Genomic DNA, 24,016 nt, shown 5'->3' on the forward strand with positions numbered 1-24,016 from the left:
CTCTCATTTTTTCTCACCGACTTCCCCTTCAGTCACTCCTGCTGAGAGGACTGTTTTCATACTATTTTCTTTCTCGCTGTCCACACCAAGTCAGGCCCAGTCATTAAAAAAACCCCTCTGATGACATTAGTCAGTGTGGAAATTGTATATGGCGCCTTACCGCCAGCTCTCGTGGGAAATCAGCTTGGCTGTATTGAAAACAGGAAACCTAACAAATTCTTAAGTGTCGTCACAGGACCTCTTTTAATAAAACAAAATGCAAAGCATTTGTTTCCGACTTATTCCCCAAATCAAAAAGTTATCTTGTTGTTTGTGGTAAACTGTCCTTTAAGGCAGTGTTTCCCAATCCTGGTCTTAGAGGACCCCCTTCCAAAACATTTTAGATTTAACTCATCAGCTTGTTATTGAGACATGTATACAATTTTGGAAGCAGGAATCAGATGTGTTAAATAAGGAGACATATAAAACTTTTTGGGACGGGGTCCTTGAGGACCGGGATTGGGAAGCAGAAAAATTGTAAATTTTGTTTCCTCATGTTCTGTTTTTCATCAAGAACAAAAAAGGAGAATTTTAGGAGAATGCCCTAAATGCTACACTCTCCATACAATAGAAATGAATGGTGACCAGGGGATGTCTATCTCCTCATATGACAAAATCACCATAAAAGTAAAATCCAGACTAAAGTCTTATAATCTAATGATTTTAGGAACATCAATGTTTGATTTCACTCATTGATTTCACATTGATTTCAATCTTTGACATGATCTTACTCAGTCAATGTTAAAGACGTGATGATTATATTGTCACAGAATCTTCGGTAGCACTTTATTTTACAGTACGTGTACTTACCTTGTACATATGGTAAATAAGTTGTACTTGCCGACAAATGTGTGGTACTTACTTTTAGGTATCTACATGGTAATTAATTGGTATCATTACTGTACTTACCAGTACATACTTGGTAGTTATTATGTAACTCTTGATAAGTACTAGATAAGTACTGGGTAATAACAGATACATACTTATAGTGTAGGTATACTGTAACTAACGAGAAACATTACTGTACTTACAAATAAATGTACAATATAAGTATTTAGTATTTACAGGCAAGTTAGTTACAGGTAAATGACAGGTATTTATACAGTACATATATGATAACTAATATCAAACACTACTGTACTTACAAATTGTATATACATAAGTGTGTGGTACCTGTAGGCCAGTGTAAGTTAATGACTGGCACATATGGTGTATGTATACTGTAACTAATGAGAAACACTACTGTACTTACAAATTGTATATACATAAGTGTGTGGTACCTGCAGGCAAGTGTAACTTATACTTGTACCATACATAAATGATAACTAAGAACAAACATTACTGATGTGCCATTTTTGGTATTCAGTATCTTTGTCCTTTAAAGCAAGCATTAAATAACCATATGCATTAATTGCTGGGTACATTCACTAGTACGTCCATGGTAACTGCATGGAAACAGGACTGTAAAATAAAGTGTTGCTTTTTACACAGTTATTACATAGGACCTACCACCTAAGATATAGCATCATATACATGTCACTGAGAGGCAAACCCAACCATTGACTTTCATATGTATAACTACTGGGTACATTCACTAGTACACACTTATTGTGTATATACAATTTGTAAGTACAGAAGTGTGATATTAGTTATCATATATGTACACCATAAATACGTGTCATTTACCCTAACTTGCCTGTAAATACTAAATATTTATATTGTACATTTATTTGTAAGTACAGTATTACTTCTCTTTAGTTACCGTATACCTACACTATAAGTATGTATCTGTTATTACCCAGTACTTATAATAACTACCAAGTATGTTCCACTGGTAAGTACAGTAACGATACCAGTTAATTACCATGTAGATACCTAAAAGTAAGTACCACACATTTGTCGGTAAGTACAACTTATTTACCATATATGTACGAGATTTTTCACAAAGTGGAGCAGACAGCGTGTGCAAAATGAAAAATTATTTTTAAGAGCTTTAGTGGATGAAAGCTTTTTAATCAATACAAACTTCAGGTTTCAGTCTTTTCCCACAAAGCCATAAGATGGACTAAATGATGACAACATTTCCAATAATAGCTGAACTATGCCTTTAGATCGGCATTTATTTCCCATTGAGTGCCTCTGTAAATGTTAATGCACTATGTTAAATGGAGGGTTGACCTTGTTTTCTCATCCTGCCTCATAGTTTAAACATACAAATGCTCCCTTCGTATTTTTCCTTTTTCTGAACGCCCCGCTCATCACTTTGGAATGTAGCCCCTGTATTTACACTTCTACTTTCTTGGCACCATTGCTCAGAGCTTTATAGGACACACATATACAAATGTGCCATTTTCTCTTTTCCAAAGCAGGCCAGGCTCTGAGGTAGAGCTCCAGCCCCTGTGGTGAACAAGCCACACATGACCTGTCAGAAAGTGAGGGTGCAGCCAAGCGAGCAATGCATCCTGGGACAGCAGACGGGACTTATTTTGTTCCCACAGACATCTGTCCAGTTATAGTGAATCATTGTAAATTGTGCCTTTGCACTAGAATGCTGTATTTGTCTTTTGCAGTGAAAGCAACAGAACACGCTGTTTTTGCTGGCTTGGAAATCGCTCTTCTGTGTTGCAGTGTTGAAAACATCTCATTGCTGACTCATTCCTGCGTTTAGCAACACTTCTTTCAAAACCCCAAATTGTTCATTTTGCTCCGGGTTTATTTTAGCAACATTTAATCGGACCATTCCGTGTCATGAAACTCACATTGTGATGTCCTTAAATGGGTGTTACAATTGAAAGGTACAGTTTATTGTAGTATATTGTACTACAAAAGTGGTTCCCAACCTTTTTCCTTGCCCCCCCACAGACCATCTGAGCCACACAATCCTCTAGCATTTTTTTTTATCAGACTCTTATATTTAGGTTGAGTAATTGTACCCTAAGGCAATGAAAATGTAATTAGTGAGTAACTGAAATGCCTTATTTTCACAAATGCCAGTTTATTCATTTAATTGGTATTTAATAATTTTTTGGTCTTTTAAATTCAGTCTATATCCTAATATATTTGGTAAACTTCCTTTAACTGGGTAAAAAACTCTTACACCTTGACATACGCGTGCCATCGTACATACGTTTCTTCTTCCGTGCACTTAGGGGGCTTTGCCAAAAAGTCATCAGGGAGTTTAATGGATTTTGCCAATAAGTGCTTATTCTGAATTGCCTGAGGCCAGGGTTAACCCTTTCCCTGCCATTGACGAGTTATCTCGTCAATTAAGAGAAAACATTTCCCTGCCAATGACACTTTCCTAATGAGTTTTATGGTAATCTGTAATTCCACTATTATCCACTAGATGGCTCTAAGCCAATTTATAAAAAACAGAAACAAAAATAAATGTAATTAATTTTAAACTCTGTGTGTGTTTTGATAATCGTTCTGAATCTGATCTCTAACAAAATTCCTTTACAAAAATGCAATTATTTCAGCTTTTCGCTCAAAATTTTGTATTTTTTAAGAAACCTACCCATATTTAAGAGAGAACAAATGAAGATAGGATGAAAAGTTTTTTTATTTTGTTTGTTTGTTTGTTTGAAAGCAGAGGGTCTGTTCTTTCATTTGATATATTTGCATTTTTATATATTTTCTTTAAGAAAAATTTCCTGGAAGGCATTTTGTAAAAATTTTGTGAAAATCACAAAAAAAAATGCTGGGCAACTTTAAAAAAAAAATGGGGGGGTTGGCGGCTAATGAATTAAAGGATTAAGTTGTGGTTTAAAATGCATTTTTTTTCTTTTCAAAACTGACAATTGTTTCGCTAGATAAAACCCTAATGCCTTGTTTGAGATTGTTGAGAGTCCTTTGAAACTGCAATTTTGAACTGCATTAAAACTAAAATGTGTTGGGGTCCATTGGAGTCCATTGAAATGGGAAAAGTTCTGGAATGTTTTCCTCAAGGAACATAGTTTCTTCTTGACTGAACAAAGAAAGACATCAACACTCCGGATGACATGGTGGTGAGCAAACCATCAGTTTTTTTAAAAAAAATGGACTAATCCTTTAAACAGATTTGAAGTGAAAGTCTTTGATAAAGAGTCTCCAGGCAATGTTATTATGTAATTTTTGACGAAAGTGATGTTTAGCGGCTTTTGCATCTGAGCTCTTCATATCTTTATTTGACCTTGAAACATATTAGATCCTGCAATCCTCCCCTTGGAGAACTTGGACCGCAGGGAACCACTGTACTACAGTATTTTGTACTTCACAATGGGCTTATAATGGTGCCTAAAAAAACAAACATTTGTTAATCGTCGAAGCAGTCACGGTTACTGGCCAAACCCGAAAACATCTGGAAATTGTCTAATATCAGCCAACCTTTATCAATCTATCAATATTTAAGCTTGACTATATTGAATGAAGCTCTTGAATGAGAATAAAGAGTATTATTTTCTTATTAACAAAGACAGCTCTGGTTTTCCCCTAAACATCTCACTGTCTCTTTATGATCTTATTCAGGAGAGTTATGGAATTATCCCGAGGATTGTTTTATTGAACAAATAAGAAGAATAACTAAATTTCCCCCATCCACAAGACACTGTGTTTCCAGCAAAAATATTGCCTTGACTGCTGTGGGAAACTTAGATGAAAGGCAGTGAACTTCTGTTCGTAGCATGTTAACAGATGAATTGTAGGAGATAAACTGGTAGAACGGGTGAGTGTTGGATACAACATTCAAGATGACTTAGGTGAGGTGAAGATTAAATGGAACGGAGGGAGTTTTTTTTTTCGGTGAATCCCCATCTCTAGTTATAAAGATCGTAACTCTCTCGACCGCATTGGGTTTTTAAGGAACACTCGAGGAGCCCAAAAATCAATCAAAAGGAACTAAATGGTTGTTAAGCGATTCTGACACGGTGAAAGAACCGATCAGTACTTGGCCTTGTGTCTTGATGTATTCATTTCTTACTGTACTTCTAAACTCTTGTAAAATTGTCTTTGTATGTATTTGGCAAATAAGTTAGGAAAGTACTCCGTATGAATGTAGCATCATATTTTAAATCCCAAAACTTGGATTCGCCAACACTATCCTGGGATTTTGGGTGAACGCGCCAAGACCTCAAAAGATGTGCCAAGGTCTAATTGAGTCCAACTCGCCTACTAATGTGAAAACATAAAAGCGGATACTTGTGGCTTAGAGCTTCACAGCAACAACTTCATTATTGTGCAAAACAGATTAAGGAGCTATGTTTTGTCATTTTGTTGCCCTTTTAATCTAAATCTTAGACATTGCAAACCCACAGGCACTTACAACATTGAGCTCTTTGGTCAAACTAATAGAGAAACCATACATGAATGTAACTTTTCCCACACAACCACAATGAAGACCCTTCACCACAAAGGGCAACCACAAAATGAGCTTCGTCTTCCGAGGAGAAGAGAAGATGATGAAGGCTGGAGTGCTGTGGTTTCTCGTCGAACTTTTCCCCTCAGCCACATGCAGAAAAGTCCAGAGTGTTTAAAGGGCTCAACGTTGTTTTCTTTTACATGATATGGAGGGAGAATTTTCCTAAAGACTGACCAGTCTAGTGGTTTGAGGGCCTTTCGTCAACAAATTTTGAAGTTTTGCTAATGAACTGAATGAAATATTGTGTGGTTTGTTGAGTTGTCCCAGAGATTTCGTTCAACCATCAGGAGGTGGATAAGGAGTGGTAAGCACCCTTGGTTTGAGTACATTGTCAAACCAGTCAAATTCGTGGTTGAAAAGTCCCCCCAGCCACAAGCGATCAACTCCATAACACAGAGGGAAAATTTATTATTTTCCATATAGCGTTTGACTCACAATAGAGATTGTTTCAATAAACCCAGCCCAAACTTCCTTCATTACCTCACGGTCCAGACCTCGCTGCCAGCCAATACACTCCAAGAATGCTGTTTTTCATTCATTCATTGCCTGACAGGAATCATAAGCAGCCTTTAAAAGCCACATCCATGTCATGATAAGGAAAGGAGGGGATTTAAGGTCAGGGATATTGGGATATGTTGGAAAATATGTTTAAAGGTGAATAAGGGAAATAAGCCAAAATAAGATCTTTTCCATCTGTGTGCATTTATGCAATAGTTTGGTCTAAATGATAAAACGAAACAAATGAACGCCATTTGGAAATTCAGGCAGAAGTCAAAGCCCATTCCAGTAAAGAGTGTCCTCTTGACACACCAGTCCCAGATGTTTCCACAGAGAGGGAATAACAATGAGATAGTCCAACTCTTTATATGCCACTCAATACAGATTGTCTTGCACATTTTTCACAGTGTTTATTAATGACTGCGTCTATGAGAAGGAAATTGTGTGTTGTGCACCAAAACTGACCTCTTTATCTTTAACAGTGACCTGTTGGAGGATCTGGAGCGTAGTCCGCATGCCGCTGCCATAGCAGAGTGCTTTGTGGAGAGGGTAAGCACATCATGAATTAAATACACAAATCTTTCCATTGAAAACCTTTATTGATGGTACACATTGACTATAGATATATAGATATGGATAAAGTTAGTTGCCACCCATTCCTACAGTATGCACTATGCACATTTCTGAAAATCAGGAATTCCTAATTGTGGGAAATAGGAAAGAAAAGGAAAAAGGAAAATCAGGTTCTTTTAATGGTCACTAAACCATAATGGTGGGGCCCTTGCTTGGCTTTGGGGCAGAAGCACACGGGTCTATGTTGGGGAAACTGGATGGACTCTGTAAAAAAACAAATCAGCAAACGCATTTGAACTTCAACACATGCACACGTCAGCTGAGTGCGTTTACAGACACTTTTGCTCTCCTCACCATGACACTACAATGAACAAACGGAGCTGGAACGGGAATCAGACAGTAAACCCTTTGTTTCAAAGCTACACAACCGTGCTCGAGGGTCTTTCTGCCATGATTTGTGTCATGGTTAGAAAAATAAATCGTACTTTATCTTCAGTTTTGGCAAGCTGAGGCAGCTGTCCCTCCTTTAAGACCCAATGTTTACCTCCTGCTGAAATGGCCACTGTTAGGATCAATTAGCGCTGGCTAAGGAAACACTGAGTACATTTGATTAAGCCATTACCGGTGGGTTATTTTAAGGTTTCGGCTGACACACAGCTTGACGTTCACATTTACTTGTCTAATGGCACTTAAAGACCTGTACTTTTCTAGTTTTTCCCAGCAATATGTCTTAGCAACATTTGAAAAAGAAAGGCCAACTTCTTCCCAAACAAAGCAGTATTTCTAGATATCAGACTCTAAATAAAGTGCATATCAGACATGTTTGCATCTGCTGTCAGGCCATATCTGGCCATATCTGCCTGCAGACAGTCATTGCCAGAGCAGATGAGAGGTTTTACTTGATTGTGTTGTTGTGGTGCTGTTTCTGTTTTTATAACATTTAGTGGAAAAATCTCGAAACCGTTCCAACAAGCTTGTGTTGCAATGCCAAGCAAATACCAGGCTAGAGTTTGCCATTTTAATTTTGTGCTTATTTTTCTCAAGCTCCATAACCCTGAACTTCAGGTTTTTGTTGAGCAACGAGTGACCAATATAAAAACGTACCCACTATAGATTGTTTTTCAAATGTTTTAATCTAAATTAACTTCAAACTACATTGAATCATTGATATATGTTGTTCTTGTTTTTGTTTAGAGTGAAGCTTTTGACATTTACACCATATACTGCATGAATTACCCCAAGTAAGTAAAGGACATTTCTATTCCTTACATAATTATTTGTCACACCAAATAATGAAATTTGGCTGACGGTTAATTGTCTAATAAATTGTGATGATTACGATGATTAATTGTCTGTTTTAATGCTTTGATATTTAATTCTCATACATTTTTTCTGTTTGTTCATGAAATAATTTTCACACATTGTTGTGATTATTTAAATTAAATCTTTTGCAAGGTTTACCTAGCAGTAAATATTAATATCTTTCAAAAACTGAAAATTCAGGCCTTAAATAGTAGCCAATCCCACAAAGGTCATATGAGTACTGGACCATAATTCCTTACATATCCTTAAAAATAGCATCCTTCACTTCCCTAAATTTGGAATTGGTGTTTTGGAAATGTATTTTTACCTGCAGTACTACTTATCGAAGTCATCAGCATTTCTTTAAATGCAGTTTTTTCCACTGTATTGAATGGCTTTGCAATGTATCGCATTTACATTGTAAGTTAAAGACCGCCATCTGATACAGTCTTGTTTATACAGGCGCTGCTGCTCCCCCTTGTGTTTTTTAAAGAGATGTGCAATCATTGCGGTGATCTGAAATCATCGCGATGAGGTTAAACAATCGCGACGAGACGATTATTTAATCATTGTGACAGCCCTAGCTGTATTCTTTCGAAACGAAAAGAGTTCATTTTAGTACCTTACACTGCAAAAGAATAAAATTTAAACTTTAAAAAAGTAAGTTAACTGGTTGCCTTAAAATTTTCAGTTAAATCAACTTAAAAAAATTGGTAACTAGTTAAAAAAATAGGGTTTTGTATTTTTAAGTTGAACTTACTCAAAATTTAAGGCAACCAGTGGCCGTTGCCTAAAACTTTAAGACTAGTCTTAAAAGTTAGTCATGAATTTTTTTCTACAAGACTGATCATAACTGTTCTAAGTGTGTTACATAGAAAGGTAGATTGGTCTAATATAAATCCAAATAATAAGACTGATTAGCCCTAACTAATTGCTAGTTAGTCAGAATCATTCTTAAGACGCAGTCTTAATGTCACGGCTATGTTTATGCAACCGGCCACAGGTAATTTTTTAAGTTAACCTATTTATATATATTATTTTATTGATGCATTTGGCAGACGCTTTTATCCAAAGCGACTTACAGTGCATTACAAGCTATACATGATGATGTAGATGATTGATGTATTGCTATCAAGATGTCAATCCAAATAAGTCTAGTCATGTAAAACGCTTTTTATGAATGTAGTGTGGTTTTAATTAGGCTGTGTCATATACGGTTGTCGGCTATGTCAGCTAAGGTCTTGTACAAACACCAGACATATCAGAGGCAAAAATATTTAGGCGATGACTGCTTGCAAATACCTTTCAGCCTCTCTCACAGTATTCCTAAGGGCCTCCAGTGTAGCAGTCGCAGATGTTCGGCTGTATCGTAGCTCGTTTCTGTGCCGTCTCTAGAGAATTAGTTTAATGCATATTCATACACGCAAAACTCAAACAGTGCGTTTACTATTCTCTATACAATACTGAATAATGAAGGCGGCCCTGATCGTTCTCAAAACTAGTATCTCATCATCAGTGACCATATGTTGGGTGTTTTGGGTGTCACCACTAAAAGGCCATCAGCTAAATGCTAGGATTAGATGAAGTCCTTTAAGGCAAAGATGCCAGGGTGATGAGTCTCCTACCCATACTTAAACACATACCACTTTGTTTCCATCCAGCTCGGTCACCGTCCTAAGGGACTGCATGAAGAATGAAAGCCTGGTGCGCTTCTTCCAAGAAAGGCAGGCCACCCTGTGCCACTCATTGCCTCTGGAGACTTATCTGCTAAAGCCTGTGCAAAGGATCCTTAAGTACCACCTCCTACTGCAGGTCAGTTGCATTGATCTTTGGAGAGATTTATAGATGCTTCAAACAAAGCCACCAATTTTTGTTACTTGTCCTGTTGTTGAAATGTCCAGTCCAGTTCAATCTACAAATCAGCTGAGTGTGCTGAAGAAATATCACTGCGCATTTGATTAATTGTCTCCCCCTTGTGGTAGGAGCTGTCCAAACATTTTGATAAAAGTGATCCAGGGTATGAGGTGGTGGAGGATGCCATTATTACCATGACAGCAGTGGCTTGGTACATCAATGACATGAAAAGAAAACAGGAGCATGCGGTCAGACTGCAGGTAACTGAATATCAAATGCTTTGAGTTCAACATAAAACAAAAATACACTTTTTTTTTAATTAGCTATATAAAAACTATATTTTTGGAGTGCCATGTGTTAAAGCTCACGGAACACACGCTGTTTCTGCATTTCTGATGTTAATCTGGAGTACCTATAGAGTAGTATGACATCCTTTATATCTCCGAAAAGTCTTTAGTTTAATCAGATTTATAAAAGAAAGATTAGCTTTACCGAATCTTGCCGATAACGTACGAAAAAATGAAGAAGATGGAGTTACTACCGCGGGTGGAGCGAGTACAAGTCATGATTCACTACATGTTCGTGTCATTTATATAATATGTACGGGCATATTTCCAACATAAGACAGAAGTCTTACTTACCACATGCAACTCGTGACTCGGTTGGGAAAATCCAGCGCATCAAACACACAGCAAAACTCCGCTGCTACCCCGGATAATAAACTATATCCATTATTTCCATAAGGTTGACTTTCTTCTCCTTACATCCAAAAACACACTTCTTCTTTCGTGCCATTGTTGAGTTTTGAAATTAAACAAAGCTGTCGCGTGATGTGAATGTAAGTTCTAGCGTCTCCCGCCTGTGGGCGGGGTTTTCCGGGGGAAGTGCACATATAAAGAAATGATATGTATAGAAAACCCCTGAAACGGTTGGACCTGTAATCGAAAAAAACTGTGCATTCGGCACAGAAATACTCTGTAACACGTCCAACTGCTTTTTTAACACTTTGCCTACGTTTAGCATGAGGAAACAACTCTATAACTGTGTTAAAAAGTCAGAATGCTTGAAATACCATTGAACCACCCCCTTTAAATGATATGCAAATGTCACTTTTTATAGGAGATTGAGAGTTTGTTACTGAACTGGACTGGTCCTGATCTCAGCGGGTTTGGTGAACTTGTCCTTGAAGGCTCCTTCCGGGTTCAACGGGTGAAGAAGGAAAGAGCGTTTTTTCTTTTTGACAAAATGCTTCTCATTGCCAAAAAGAGGCTGGATCATTTCATTTACAGTACTCACATCTTTGTAAGTCCTATTAGATTTTTTTAGGATCTGTCATTGGTATTTGTGTCATAAATCTGTCATAGTCACTTCATGAGGTTTTTGATTGATTGGATGGATTGTACATTCCATTTACATAATATATCATAAATGTGTCTTAATGTGGCTATGAATAGTATTCATGTGAATATTGCAATTAGTAGTAATGCAATTGTTGCATCTGTAATTCCAGGTAGCAAATGTTCCTTGGCACGCTTGCTTTTTATTGAGGTACCATCCATGTGTCCCATGAATGCATATTGGAGGGCATTTAAATTTTGTTTTTGTTTTTTGTGAACGAATAATTAGCTAATAAATAAAACTACATGAAGTGACTAAGTATACAGTAAATACTTCCAGGTCTGCATCACATATTTCCCTCTCTCATCTTTTAAGTGCTGTAATCTGCTCCTCGTGGAAAACATGAAGGATCCTCTCTGTTTTAAAGTGTCAGACCAGACAATCCCAAAACAGCAACACATTGTTCAGGTGATGTCAAACATTTAATGATTTGTTTACATTAATTGCCCTCAAGGCACGCAACATTGTTACTAGCACATTTTGTATATTACTTAAAAAGTGAAACTACATTTTTAAGTGAAACTTTTATTTAAATGTAGGCTAAAAACCAGGAGGAGAAGCGGTTGTGGCTGCATTACCTCAAGAGGATGATAGTGGAGAACCATCCTGCGTCCTTACCTCAAAAAGTAAAAAAGTTGTTTATTTGTCAACACATAACGTAAAGTTTAAAGGAGAAATTAAGCACAATGGTGATCAGGACAGATAACTTATCTTGCTAATTAACCAGACGACTTGCCAAGTAAATACATGATTGAACATGAAATACTATTTTGATTTAAGCCAAAGTTATTTCATTACGTGAGTCAGCAGAGTAATATATATTTACACATGGACCTTGCATAAATACTGTAAAATCACTCATGCAGGGGCATGCGAAATTTTTGCCTTGTGTGTGTCTGAACAACAGAATTCTTTACATGTTTTGCAGGCAAGGCAGGTTCTCGGTGACAGCTTCTGTCAGTGTAGGTATTCATTCTTATGTTCTTGGATCACTGCACTGCAATTTGCTTTTTTATAATTGTGTACGATTATGCTTTGTATGACGCTTAGCACCACAGTTTGATCCGGAGCCAATAAGAAAGCCAATGCCTTCTCCAAGAATGGATGATATTCATAACTACCACAGAGGAAGAAGGCAATCAGGTCTGGCGTGTAGTCTTCACTGGAAATCCATATAATGCTGGCACATACCTTACACAATCACATGTATGATTTATGATATTCATAATAAACTTTCTCACAGAGCCACCAGAATTCATGTACACCCCGGAGAAAGCCAGAAAATGCCTTCCACTCCTCTTAGAGGGCAATCTGCCATACAAGCGTGGGAGGAGACAGTCTGGTGAATATCTAATTTCTGAAATTGATTCTCATTGTTTTGTAATGAGAAGGCTTAAGCCTAAAATGAACTTTTGAACGGTCTTAACTTAATATATCTTGCCCTGACATATCTTAAAATACACTCACCTAAAGGATTATTAGGAACACCTGTTCAATTTCTCATTCATGCAATTATCTAATCAACCAATCACATGGCAGTTGCTTCAATGCATTCAGGGGTGTGGTCCTGGTCAAGACAATCACCTGAACTCCAAACTGAATGTCGGAATGGGAAAGAAATGTGGTTTAGGCAATTTTGAGCGTGGCATGGTTGTTGGTGCCAGACTGGCTGGTCTGAGTATTTCACAATCTGCTCAGTTACTGGGATTTTCATGCACAACCATTTCTAGTGTTTACAAAGAATTGTGTGAAAAGGGAAAAACATCCAGTATGTGGCAGTCCTGTGGGCGAAATTGCCTTGTTGATGCTAGAGGTCAGAGGAGAATGGGCCGACTGATTCAAGCTGATTTTTTAAAGAATGCTTTTTGCACCTTGTTGAATCAATGCCACATAGAATTAAGGCAGTTCTGGAGGCGAAAGGGGGTCAAACACAGTATAAGTATGGTGTTCCTAATAATCCTTTAGATGAGTGTATATCAGTGCCATTGTTTTTTTCTCAAGATGCACAGCAGTAATGTTTTCCTGAGGCATATTTATAAAAGCGACTTAAATCCGAATTGAACTAGGCATAGTCCTGGCTAAAGCTAATCCTTGTCTCTGAAAATGTTTCTTTCTGTGAACTACTGAAAAATTTTCCCAAATATAATATATATATAGTATATATTTAAGTATTTAAGTATATAATTACATAATTAAAAAATGAAAAGGAAAAAAATATATATATACATATGTGTAAGTGATTAATGTTTATTCTGTGTGCCCAAAGCCCCTGCCAAGGATATAGAATCTGCATTTCAGCAAAGTGGTGAGTGTACATTTTTCATACATTTTTATGTTTATTTTATCATGGGTATTTGGACAGTAATGACATTGCTTGAATGAAAGTAAAACTACATTTAGGTTAAAATAATATTTGGGTCTCATTCACTAATAATTGCATCTTTTCCGTATTTATATGTATATTTGAATTTCTTACAAAAATTCCCTCCTAATTCCCATCACGTGCTTAAGCACATGAATTTGTTCTTAAACTGTGTGTTATGTAAGCGAATTTGGAGTGTTCTGAATGAGCAGCCGCGTGCACAAGTTTAGTAATTTGCATTAAAAGACACCTATACCAGCTCAATATAAGGAATTGTCTTAATCTCCGGTGTGGGCTTCACCCGTTAGAACAAAAGAAATGCCACGAGCCCCTGCTTTGTCGCATTGCATTAATGCATTAAAGAATCCCTTCTCTTTTCGGCTATAAACGACAATATGGCGAACATAGCGCTAGCCCTTGACCACGTGTTTAATCCAGGTAGAGCATCGTTGAGTCGTGGCTGTGAAGACACAAGATGGTCAAGTAATTTTTTTCCAACACAAGGATAAAGGCTGTCAGCAGATTCTAAGGAGTATTGCAGCATTGCATACGTGCTGTTGAGCACCTATCGAAAACTAATTTATCAGCTGCACCTGTCCAGAGAAAATTTTAGTGAATGTATGTCAAAAATTTATATTCATTATCGGTAACAGTGGTGGCCGGTGCCAGTCCGGAGATGCTCACATCTTGCAAGACACTTTCTTAACACTAAACTCTGATACATATATACATACATACATACACATACACATATATATATATATATATATACACACACACACACACACACACACACACACATATATATATATATATATTTTTTGTCAAAACCTGTTTGTTATTATGTTATCATGTTATTATATATATATATATATATATATATATATATATATATATATATATATATATATATATATATATATATATATATATATATATATATATAACTACGCCTTAGTTCAATTCGGATTTAAGTCGCTTTTATAAATATGCCTCAGGAAAACATTACATTATATATATATATATATATATATATATATATATATATATAATAACATGATAACATAATAACAAACATGTTTTGACAAAAATGTGTATATATATGAGTACAGGCCAAAAGTTTGGACACACTTACTCATTCTTTATTTATATATTTTTGCACATAACAGAATAATAACAAAGTTCTCCAAACTATTGCATAACACAATGTTTTGAATTATGTTGTTTACTGAAAGCATCCAAAATAAATCAAAATTCTGTTATAGTTTATCATTTGAAGTGCAGTCACTCTTTGCCTAGAAATTGCCTAACCATACTTATTTTATCAAGAAGCTTCTTGAAGTTTTACTTTAGACTGAATTTTAAAGAATATTGAAGGACTTCACATTTAATCTGGGCTCTTATTGACAGATTTTTCTTTAATATTCAGTGCAAGTCATCTATTTAAAAATAATATTTTAAAATAAAATGTTAGTTTTCTAATAACAGAAATTAATCTGTTTGGCACAGGTATAGTTTTTTCTACAAAAGTAATTTCATGCATTTTACCATACACCTTCAGATTAAAAAATTTTTAAAATCATAGTTAACATTTTAGTCAAGTGTGTCCAAACTTTTTTTTTTGAAAGTTAGTGACTTTAATTTAATCAGAACTCAGGAGGCATCCATGAATGAATTATATGATTATATGAGACATAACTGACTATAGACAAACAAACATTTAACATTTAAGGGTGAGAGAAGAGGGAGGTAGAGAGAGAGAGAGAGAGAGACATATAGAGAGACTCTGCATAAAACCAACATTTCACCTCATTAAACCAACATTAAACCTCAAAGCAAATCCAAATGCAAAATGAAAGTCTTGGAGTTTTGATGGAAAACAGAGTCCAGTTTGCAGCACTTTCATGCTGGAAAACAGAGATTGGTCCAGGTTGTCTGGGTGCGAACCAAGAGTCCAAGTCCATTTGAAGAGTTGTTCCGAAAGGTCCAGAAGCGGTATTTAACCTTTGAGAAGGGCATGCCCATCCAAGTTTGAATCGACCAATCAGAGCTGAGCAGGGGAGAGTTTTTTGTCCCCTTAACCGTAAATTTAGCATATTTTATTGCCTGCAGGCTCCTTTGAAAAATATCAGCCCAGATCATTGAATAAATAGAATGAGTTGTTCTACCGTCATACCATATTTATCAATGAAGAGAAAATTGAAAAGTGAACAGTTTATACCAAATATGAATGGTTTAAACAAGCATTAAGTTGTGATTCATTCTGATGTATGAATAACAATTAAACTTCTCTATTTGCCATAGGTTATTCAGTCTTAGTTATAGAAACACAATTGTACATGAGAATACAAGTTATTCAACCATTCATATATGTATTTACAGACAAGACCTAAACCCCATTCACACAGACCTTTGGTCCCAGAAAATACCAGTAAAATTGCCAGACAAGCTTCTGTGTGAACGCAAATACGTCCCATAAATCTTCTGGGATAGTTGCTGGAAAGAGGACCTAGTCAGATACACGGAAAACCCTCTGTGTGAACAAGAAGCCAAAACAATGCCGTAATGGGCGTGTCGTAGTGAGGACGCGGGCATCATCACAACAAAAGTTATGTTATGGTTCGACTCTTTAAAACGAGAGATTTACATATCAACATTCATGACGGGAAATGTCGCAAACAAGATTGAAGCAGTTATCAGGAAATGACGAATGAGACGCATTAACAATGACTCACGTGCCGTAGTAACATAAAGTTGATTCAACTCTTTAAAATGAGGGATATAGAACATTCACTACAAAAAATGTCAGCAAACTGGATTGAAGCACATATCAGGTAAGTTAGCTCGTCACTTACCAAGCTGAGGCGGAGGTCATTCAGCAGCATAAAATAATATTGCGTCACATGCTAATTTGAGCTTATAATAAACAAAAATGCCAGCTCGTCATCCCAACAAGATATATCATTCAGCTCCTCAAAATGGGGTGTTTTTAAATGCATATTAACAATCACGATGAGAAATGTCTGAAAACTGGATTAAAGCAGAGATCAGGGAGCTCGTCAAATATCCACTCTGAAGCTGAGATCATTTCCCCAGCATAGAACGGCACGTCACGCCCTCCTTTATAGTCCTTTATAGTCATCATAAACAAAAATGCATGCGAGTGGTTTTTGGAGAGAAAATAATAAATAATATGCAAACTTCAGACGCTGCATAGAAGTGCAGGACTTTAAACAGGTCACGTGTCTTTCCCGGACCTTGCAGATGCTGGCAAATCATGGTAGTGTGAATGAACAAAAAAATCAAACAATCCCGGAAAAATCCAGGATGCATTTTCCGCGTTTTTTTTCCGGAATGTCTGTGCGAAAGGGGCTCTAAAGGAGTTTTTATATGGTCTCATCAAAGACATTCCTTGGGTCTCTGCAGGACCACTCACACCTTATCAGCTCTCTGTTCAGCTTCAAAAGGGACCATAAACAAGATGGCTGGGATGCTTTCAGGGGAGTTTGACCCTATTAGGAACAGAGGTTGATATCAAGAGACCCTAGTAGATTAAGAGGGAAATTTAGTTATGATATAATGCAACCTTGAATCGGATCCAAAAAGTCATGGCACCCCAGACAGATGTTACAAAATATAAAATAATAAATAAAATAATATAAAATATAATAATGTAAATATTATATATCAATGTAGGTCAATAATAAAACAAGCTCATAATAACGTATTTTTTAAGAATTAATTTACTAAAAGTTAAAAACTAAAAGTTTTGTTTTTAAAAGTTTTCTTTATTGAACAACATTTCAGTACAATTTAATGCTTTTTTTAAACCTATGTTTTGTTTCTGTTTTTCCTGCTTTTCATCTGCCTTGGCTCCACCTGTCATTAAATCCAGTTTCTTTGAAGGTATGCGCACATTTTGTTACATTTGGTATTAGCCTTTTGATAAAACTATAAAAAACACCTCAATATAAACTTTATTTAAAGACCCGAAAGTACATTGCCTTACCTGTTTTTTTATACTGTATCAATGCTGCTGTGAAGGCTGGGAGTGAAGGAGAGTTATGCCCACAGGCTGACAGCATTGGCTCCTCAGGCAGTACCAGTACTCTGGCTTCCTCCGTCATTGAAGTTGAATTTGCTCGGGATGATCTGACCTTATGTCAAGATGAAGATGATTTGACCCCACTCCCTCCACCACCAACACTTTCAATTACTGAGGAAATCATGCAATTCATTAACCAGAGCCGTCTTCGAGAAGGCATGGCGCAATTAACGTCAGACATGGTATGTATAGCATGTGAATGCTAAAAATTTTATTAATGTAATTCTAAGGTTCTAAGTTTTACCTATTTTGTGCAATTTTATGTTATTTTTCTCTATTTAATTAAAGTGGAAGATAATTTTATTACAGATTTTTCAGTTGGCCTTATTGAAATTTTTTGGTTTGCTTTCTTTGAAATTGCCAGTCGATTCCAGAGTCCTTGGATGTCCAGCCATTGGAGGAACAGCAGTTGGATGAAGCTAAACCACTTGTAGTGGAGTTGGATGAAGATAATCAGCAGATAATAAATCCCAAAAGTTCAGAGATGGAAAAAAATCCTTTAGTTGATGGATCAGACAAAAACAAGGATAGCCATTCATCCTGTGAAGCAATCGATTCTCCACCAGAGGACATTGAGAGACCATCATCACCATTGCATACCTTCACAGAAGTCAATCAGTCAGAAGAACTGACAAACCCAGAGCTCAATCATAGTGATTCATCCAAACCAGAGATGGTCATGAACATAAATGAAAAAGAGTGTGAAGACACTGAAGACACTTTTACTAAGAGGCAAGAGTCTCACCAATCAGATATTACAGACAAAGCCAATGATAATGCATTATGTGAGGCCAAGTCAACTCGTGCTCCTGTGTTTACTGCATCAAAACCACCTGACAGCTCTCTTGTCCCCAAAGTTGAAACTGAGCAAAAGTTGACCAAAAGTGACAGGCAGATTATTGAGAAGATACGTAGCTATTATGAGGCAGCCGAAGCCGGTATAGAAGAGAGTCAGACATCACGTAGGAACAGCTTCTCTCATATTCCTACAGGTTTGGTAAAGGATTCTGTGTCTCGTTTTAATGTTCCTGTCCACCAAGAAAGCCTGGTGGACTCTGAGAATGGACACTCTGACTGTGCTGAAAATGATTCACCATCTTCAGTACTCCCAAAGTCAAACCAAACCGAACAGTTTCTTGGTCAACAGGAATCTGCTGATAGGGCCTGCCCTTTATCTCTTTTAGATGTTAGACAAGAGCAAAAGGAAGAATTAGAGGGCAAGTCAGCCATTGAAATTGAAGAAAAGAGTTGTGAATTTACTCCTTGCATGAATCTTTGGAAGGAAAAAGAGAGAATGGTTCAAGAGTCTCAGATGAATCTGACAGTACCTTTCCCAAAGGAGAACAATTCGGTTGTGCCTACAGATACAGAAGAGACATCCATAAATGACATGAATTTAGAACATAAACAGTCTGAACTGTCACAGTGCGATAAAGGTACTTCACATCGATCAAATCTGCAGACAACAGAAAAAGACGATACATTTAATCAGTTAGCTGGTAGAACAAGATCTAGGATGTCTCCTAATGGAAGCCTGGATAGCCTTCCCAGTCAGATTAAAGTTGGCAGATGGTCTCGTCATGGCAAGGTGGTTCCATGTAGCAGTACTCTTTATGAAGGAATGGCAGAGGTGTCAGATTTAGGATTTTCTGAGAGTGGACCAGTCAACCAATGTTTGGTAGAGAACTCTGAAAAGATTCTGAATAAAGTGCAAATGCTTGCACGCATGTACACCGCCAAGGCAAGTAGCATGAAGGTACCATTACATCAGAAGAGAACAAGAACAAGTAAGGGAACATGGTCAGTAGAGGGAAAGGCAAGCACTCCACCCAAGTCTCAGCTAGAGCTGCACCAGGGCAATGTGAGAATACTAAATCAACCTGCAGGTGAGATTATAGACAGACTTTGATATATTGTGATGTAAGAGACCTTTAATATGTTGTAGAAATTGTTTATTGAATACATTTTATTATTGTTTCACAGATCTTATAGAATCATCAGTACCTACACTTTCTGAATCTCTTGGACACATCATTGTAAGGGAACAGCTTTCTAAAACATATCTTCAAGAAAATGACTGCAATCTGATTGGACCTCCAGAAGAGGTCTTATCTATTAAACCTAATTCACTATCTACTGGTGAATCTTCAGCTACTTTAGTTGAAATGTTAGAAAGTAAATCCGTTGTGGAATCACATGTCTCTCTGATATCAGACTACAGTGACAGCTCATTAGAAAAACATGAGTCTGTTCTAATCGAAGCAGTTTTTCAGGAAGAGAAATCCTCATCACCCCTTAATTGTGAAACTCAGCACCAAGATGATACAGAAATGGCATTCAACCACTGCAGATCACTAGTGGACCAACATGTCGACAACATTTCACATTTTGTTCAAGAGAACCATTTCAAGGTTGGAGACAAAGCCACTAAAATTGATATAATTGTAGAGGGACAGATTTTGCAAGAGGATACATCTACGATTGAGAGCAATTCTGGTTCTACAAGTGTCCTTTTTGAGCATTCAAGAGATATGACTCACAATGTGGAGGAGAGATCAAAAGATTCAATTGTAAAGCCTGGTGAAAGTATACAATTGGTATTTCAATCATCAACAGATAATGATGAAGTATTGGTCGATGTGTCCTCTGTATGTGATTCAGATGTATGTCCTCCATTACAGTCAACAGCCTCCTTCGATAACTGTGTTTCAACCACAATGATTATATCTGACAGATCAGAGCAGTTATATCTTCAGGAAGAGTTGCAGGAGGATGCAACAAACTCCACACCAGTTGCACCTCTGCTAGGTTCTTGTGACCAGCGTAGTCTACTGGATGTCAAAGATAATGAAGACCTAAGCAATAATTCAGACATTTTAAACTCAACCTCCACATCCCCTCTAGATGCACCTTTGGATGAGCTTCTACAGTTTACTAGCCAAAGACCATCTAATCTACTATCCTCAACAGGAAAGAGAAGTCCCATTTCATCTTCACCCATAGCTCCCCAAAGGTATTCTGCAGAACATGTCACAAATTAGCCTGTAGTTGTTATGTGCATGTAAATTGATATGCTTGTTATTACAGTTCGAATAGCAACAAAAAATAGTAACCTAATTGCTTTTGATTTTGTTAGATCTATCGATGCAAGATTTTCATGTTCTACTTTTACCTTGCCTTTCAGACTGCCATACACCTTACTGCAGACTGAGGAACGGAATCAGGATGCTTCAGTTCCTGATATTAACCCTCACAGACAATCTTTCTCCCCGGGGCTTAATGATAAGTCACCCTTTGGCTGCGGACGTCTACTAGATACAAAACCACCTTCTGCCTTCAGCCCCCAAATGCGAATGCGCTCACCCTCTCCTATTAAGGGTGCCCAGAACACCAGGCCTTCCTTAACACACTCAGCTCTTAAAAAATCTCTTGCTGCCTCTTGTATTAGTCAGACAATTTCTCAAAGCATGGCCAAGAGGGGTGGACATCTCCAGACTGCTTCTCCACCTATAAGCTCCCTATCTCCCCTCCCCACCACATCAGTAAGACTGAGATCACCATCTCCTAAATCCATTAACTTGGAGTCAAGTCTGGAGCCAAATCTTGGCTGTACATTCAGCACCGGAGTTGGGAATCAACCAACAAGGTCATCTCCATCCCCGTTCAGATCAAACAGTCTTCGATCTAGCCCAGCAACCATTCAGTCCCCTCCTCCTTATCGAAGTCAGCGATCAGTATCCCCTGCACCTCCAGTTAGTCTTCATTCACCGGCGTCTGCTAAAAGCCCTCGTGAACAGACTACTTACACCAGCTTAAATGGAAATAACAACAATAACAATGGTTTGAGTGATAATGGGTGGACCACTACCCACAAAAAAGCAGCACATGCAAATGTTGGTGAATCCCAAAACTACTTCCAAGATCCTCAAAAAGGAACACTGCACAACAGGGTGGCTCGGCCTTTTCCATCCTCTGAGCCTAGCTCTCGTGTGCAGTCACCATCTTCAATTACCGGAATTTGCTCCCCTCCACCTACCCACTTGGTAACAAAACCACCTAATCCCAGAACCCCTAGACAAGGTGGAGCTGGCTTTTTTACCCCTCTTTGTCTGGAACTGTCAAGATCGTCATCCGTGTGTTCACTATCTCCCTGTGGGAGTCCCAGAATCACCTCTCCACCCCCTATTGGCATTCCTACAAGTGTATTGGGCCTTGCTAACCCACAGCCAAAGAATCCTTCATTAACAAATCCATCTTCTCCAACTATATCAAGAGTCAGAATCATCTCTCCTATTCCATCAGGGCCATCTTCATGTTCCCCAACTGTTCCTCAGAACCAGAGGTGGCTAAGAGGAACCAGTCTGCCCTTGGGTGGTGATAGAACACCCAGTCCAGCTAGACCTGAGCGCAGATCTTGGGCAGAAAGTGGACGATGGTCAGTTGGTTCAGAGTCAGGGTTAACAAGTCCTCGTGGTGGTTTATACAGTGTTAGCCCATCCTCTGTAAGTCCTGGCCCCTTGTCACCTGTTAGATCAACACCTGAAAGAACCAGTCATAGTGTAAAACATTTCACAAGCATTGACTGGCCAGAAGTACATGAATTGTTGACTAAATATAGCACAGAGCCTCATGCTGAAACTGATACTATTCGCTACACAAACGCAGAGCAAGACAACATATCTTTAGAAGAAACTACATGTCGGAGCACCCTCATTTGTCCCTATGTAGCTCAAACCAGCCCTGACTGTGAGAGAGACACTCCAATTCAGTTCACAAAGGAGAACAAAATAGAGGACAATGTTCCCAGTCAAGGAGCGAAAACAACATTGAAAACTAGCTATGCCACCACTGTCAACTTGCAGATTGCTGGTAGTGGGAGGATAGCATCTTTTAGTAATGCACAAGTCAGTCTGACTCAAACACTGACCCCTGTGACAGACAACCAGAACAGAAGAAGGGTCAGCATCAATAGCTGCAACTTCTCAATGCAGAACTGCAAAAGGCTTTAAGGTGGTGTGCTACCAGGGACTAGTAAAGTGTCTCATGCTTCAGTGACAAGTACTTTTTCTGGCACTTTAGCATGTTAAGTCGGCAATACGGGACCCCTTTAGTCGGACAAAATACGATTATAAGGATGACAAAATACGGGTCTCAGCCAGATGACTTTGCTATGGTCAGTGTTTCTTTTTTTACAAGTGCTTTACTCGAAATGGGACTAATATTAAGACTCAACCCAAATTTTGTGTACCAGTGAAACATAAATAAAATGTTTTATTTGACAGTGTAATGTTATTTTACTCGTTAAGATGTTTAATATGCAAATGTATTATGAGTGATTGAACCAAAGCCTCTGGCGTTAAAGGATTCAGTTGGATGTGTTATATATAGAGAACCCTTATTTATGAAGTAGATGTTTTCTGGCACTTAAACTTTTATTTCCGTTTTGCACATTTTTTCACATGTTTCAGACGTGTCTGTAAAGTAGTGTGTTTCAGGCAAAACATTCTCATGCATGTTTAAATGTAATTGATTTTCATTCAATTTTTTAGAGAAAGTTTGGTAAATATGACTTCTGAAAACAATTGAAAATGAATCGCTGCTTTGAATGATGTTAATCAAAACATCAAAACATTCAATCTGATCCTTGGTGTTGTTAAGAATGATTGCTGAATAGAGACCAAGCATTCCATAATGCCTTAGAAATGTTCCCTTGAGATAACTGGCCAGGATTTTCATTGTTTAGATTTTTTGTGTATTTTTTAGTGTAACAAGTTGTTAATCTGTTGTTGAAATGTTTAATTTTCAGCCCAACCTGACCAAAGAAAAATCCAGGATCACTTAAACCACTGAAAATATTTCCGGTTAAGCCCTTTAATGTTTCACATAATGCTTGTCAGAATAGGTGCCAAACTGATTAACCAAGTATGTAAAAAATTTATTCTCTGTAGTTCCTCTGAAAAATGATTGTCACACTGTATGAGGAAATGTGTCCTGTGTTATTTGTACTTAATAAAACCTGTGTAGTGTAATAATGATTGTATCAATGTAATTTACATTTTTTAATCAAACGTAAAGGGTTTTTTTTACCTTTAAATAATGTCTCTAAAATTATTTCAGTAATAGAACAACTTTTAACTGGACAAATTGTACTGTTGCTGCAACCTGAGCAGCCTCCTAGCTGCTACAAGCACACACTGAAAGTGGCGGTGGAGGGTGGAGCACACAGTAGTGTTGGGCGATATGCCCTATTTTGAGATCGTCCTATCGTCAGCCTGTGAGATTGGCGATACACGATAGTATCGGGGGGCGGGGCAGTAGTTTACAAATTTTTTTATTTGTTAATTTTTTACTCATCATAACAAGTCACTTGATGGGTGGACGTAAAAATACAAGAGCAACACCGTCATGACCGCAACCTTCTTAAAACTGATGCCATTAATGCGAGCACATCATTAAAACCCTAACAATGATTACTTAATAACTGTAAAAA

At 37.5% G+C, this 24,016-nt stretch overlaps 1 protein-coding gene across 1 annotated transcript in view; it reads left to right on the top strand.

Annotated features, from left to right (window-relative positions):
• LOC129438834 (uncharacterized) overlaps positions 1-23,558 on the top strand; it is a 50,577-nt gene extending 27,019 nt beyond the window's left edge. The window contains exons 5-20 of the mRNA XM_073863347.1: positions 6,415-6,481; positions 7,700-7,746; positions 9,469-9,619; positions 9,790-9,921; positions 10,781-10,963; positions 11,375-11,467; positions 11,599-11,685; positions 11,988-12,021; positions 12,110-12,202; positions 12,303-12,401; positions 13,326-13,364; positions 17,317-17,327; positions 17,409-17,708; positions 17,891-19,412; positions 19,510-20,539; positions 20,711-23,558. Coding sequence (XP_073719448.1) covers positions 6,415-6,481; positions 7,700-7,746; positions 9,469-9,619; positions 9,790-9,921; positions 10,781-10,963; positions 11,375-11,467; positions 11,599-11,685; positions 11,988-12,021; positions 12,110-12,202; positions 12,303-12,401; positions 13,326-13,364; positions 17,317-17,327; positions 17,409-17,708; positions 17,891-19,412; positions 19,510-20,539; positions 20,711-22,535 — 5,713 coding nt within the window. The 3' untranslated portion in view covers positions 22,536-23,558. The remainder of the gene's footprint in view (positions 1-6,414; positions 6,482-7,699; positions 7,747-9,468; positions 9,620-9,789; positions 9,922-10,780; positions 10,964-11,374; positions 11,468-11,598; positions 11,686-11,987; positions 12,022-12,109; positions 12,203-12,302; positions 12,402-13,325; positions 13,365-17,316; positions 17,328-17,408; positions 17,709-17,890; positions 19,413-19,509; positions 20,540-20,710) is intronic.
• The last annotated feature ends 458 nt before the right edge of the window (positions 23,559-24,016 follow it).

Source organism: Misgurnus anguillicaudatus, chromosome 24 (assembly GCF_027580225.2).
Source record: "Misgurnus anguillicaudatus chromosome 24, ASM2758022v2, whole genome shotgun sequence".
Lineage (NCBI taxonomy): Eukaryota > Metazoa > Chordata > Actinopteri > Cypriniformes > Cobitidae > Misgurnus > Misgurnus anguillicaudatus.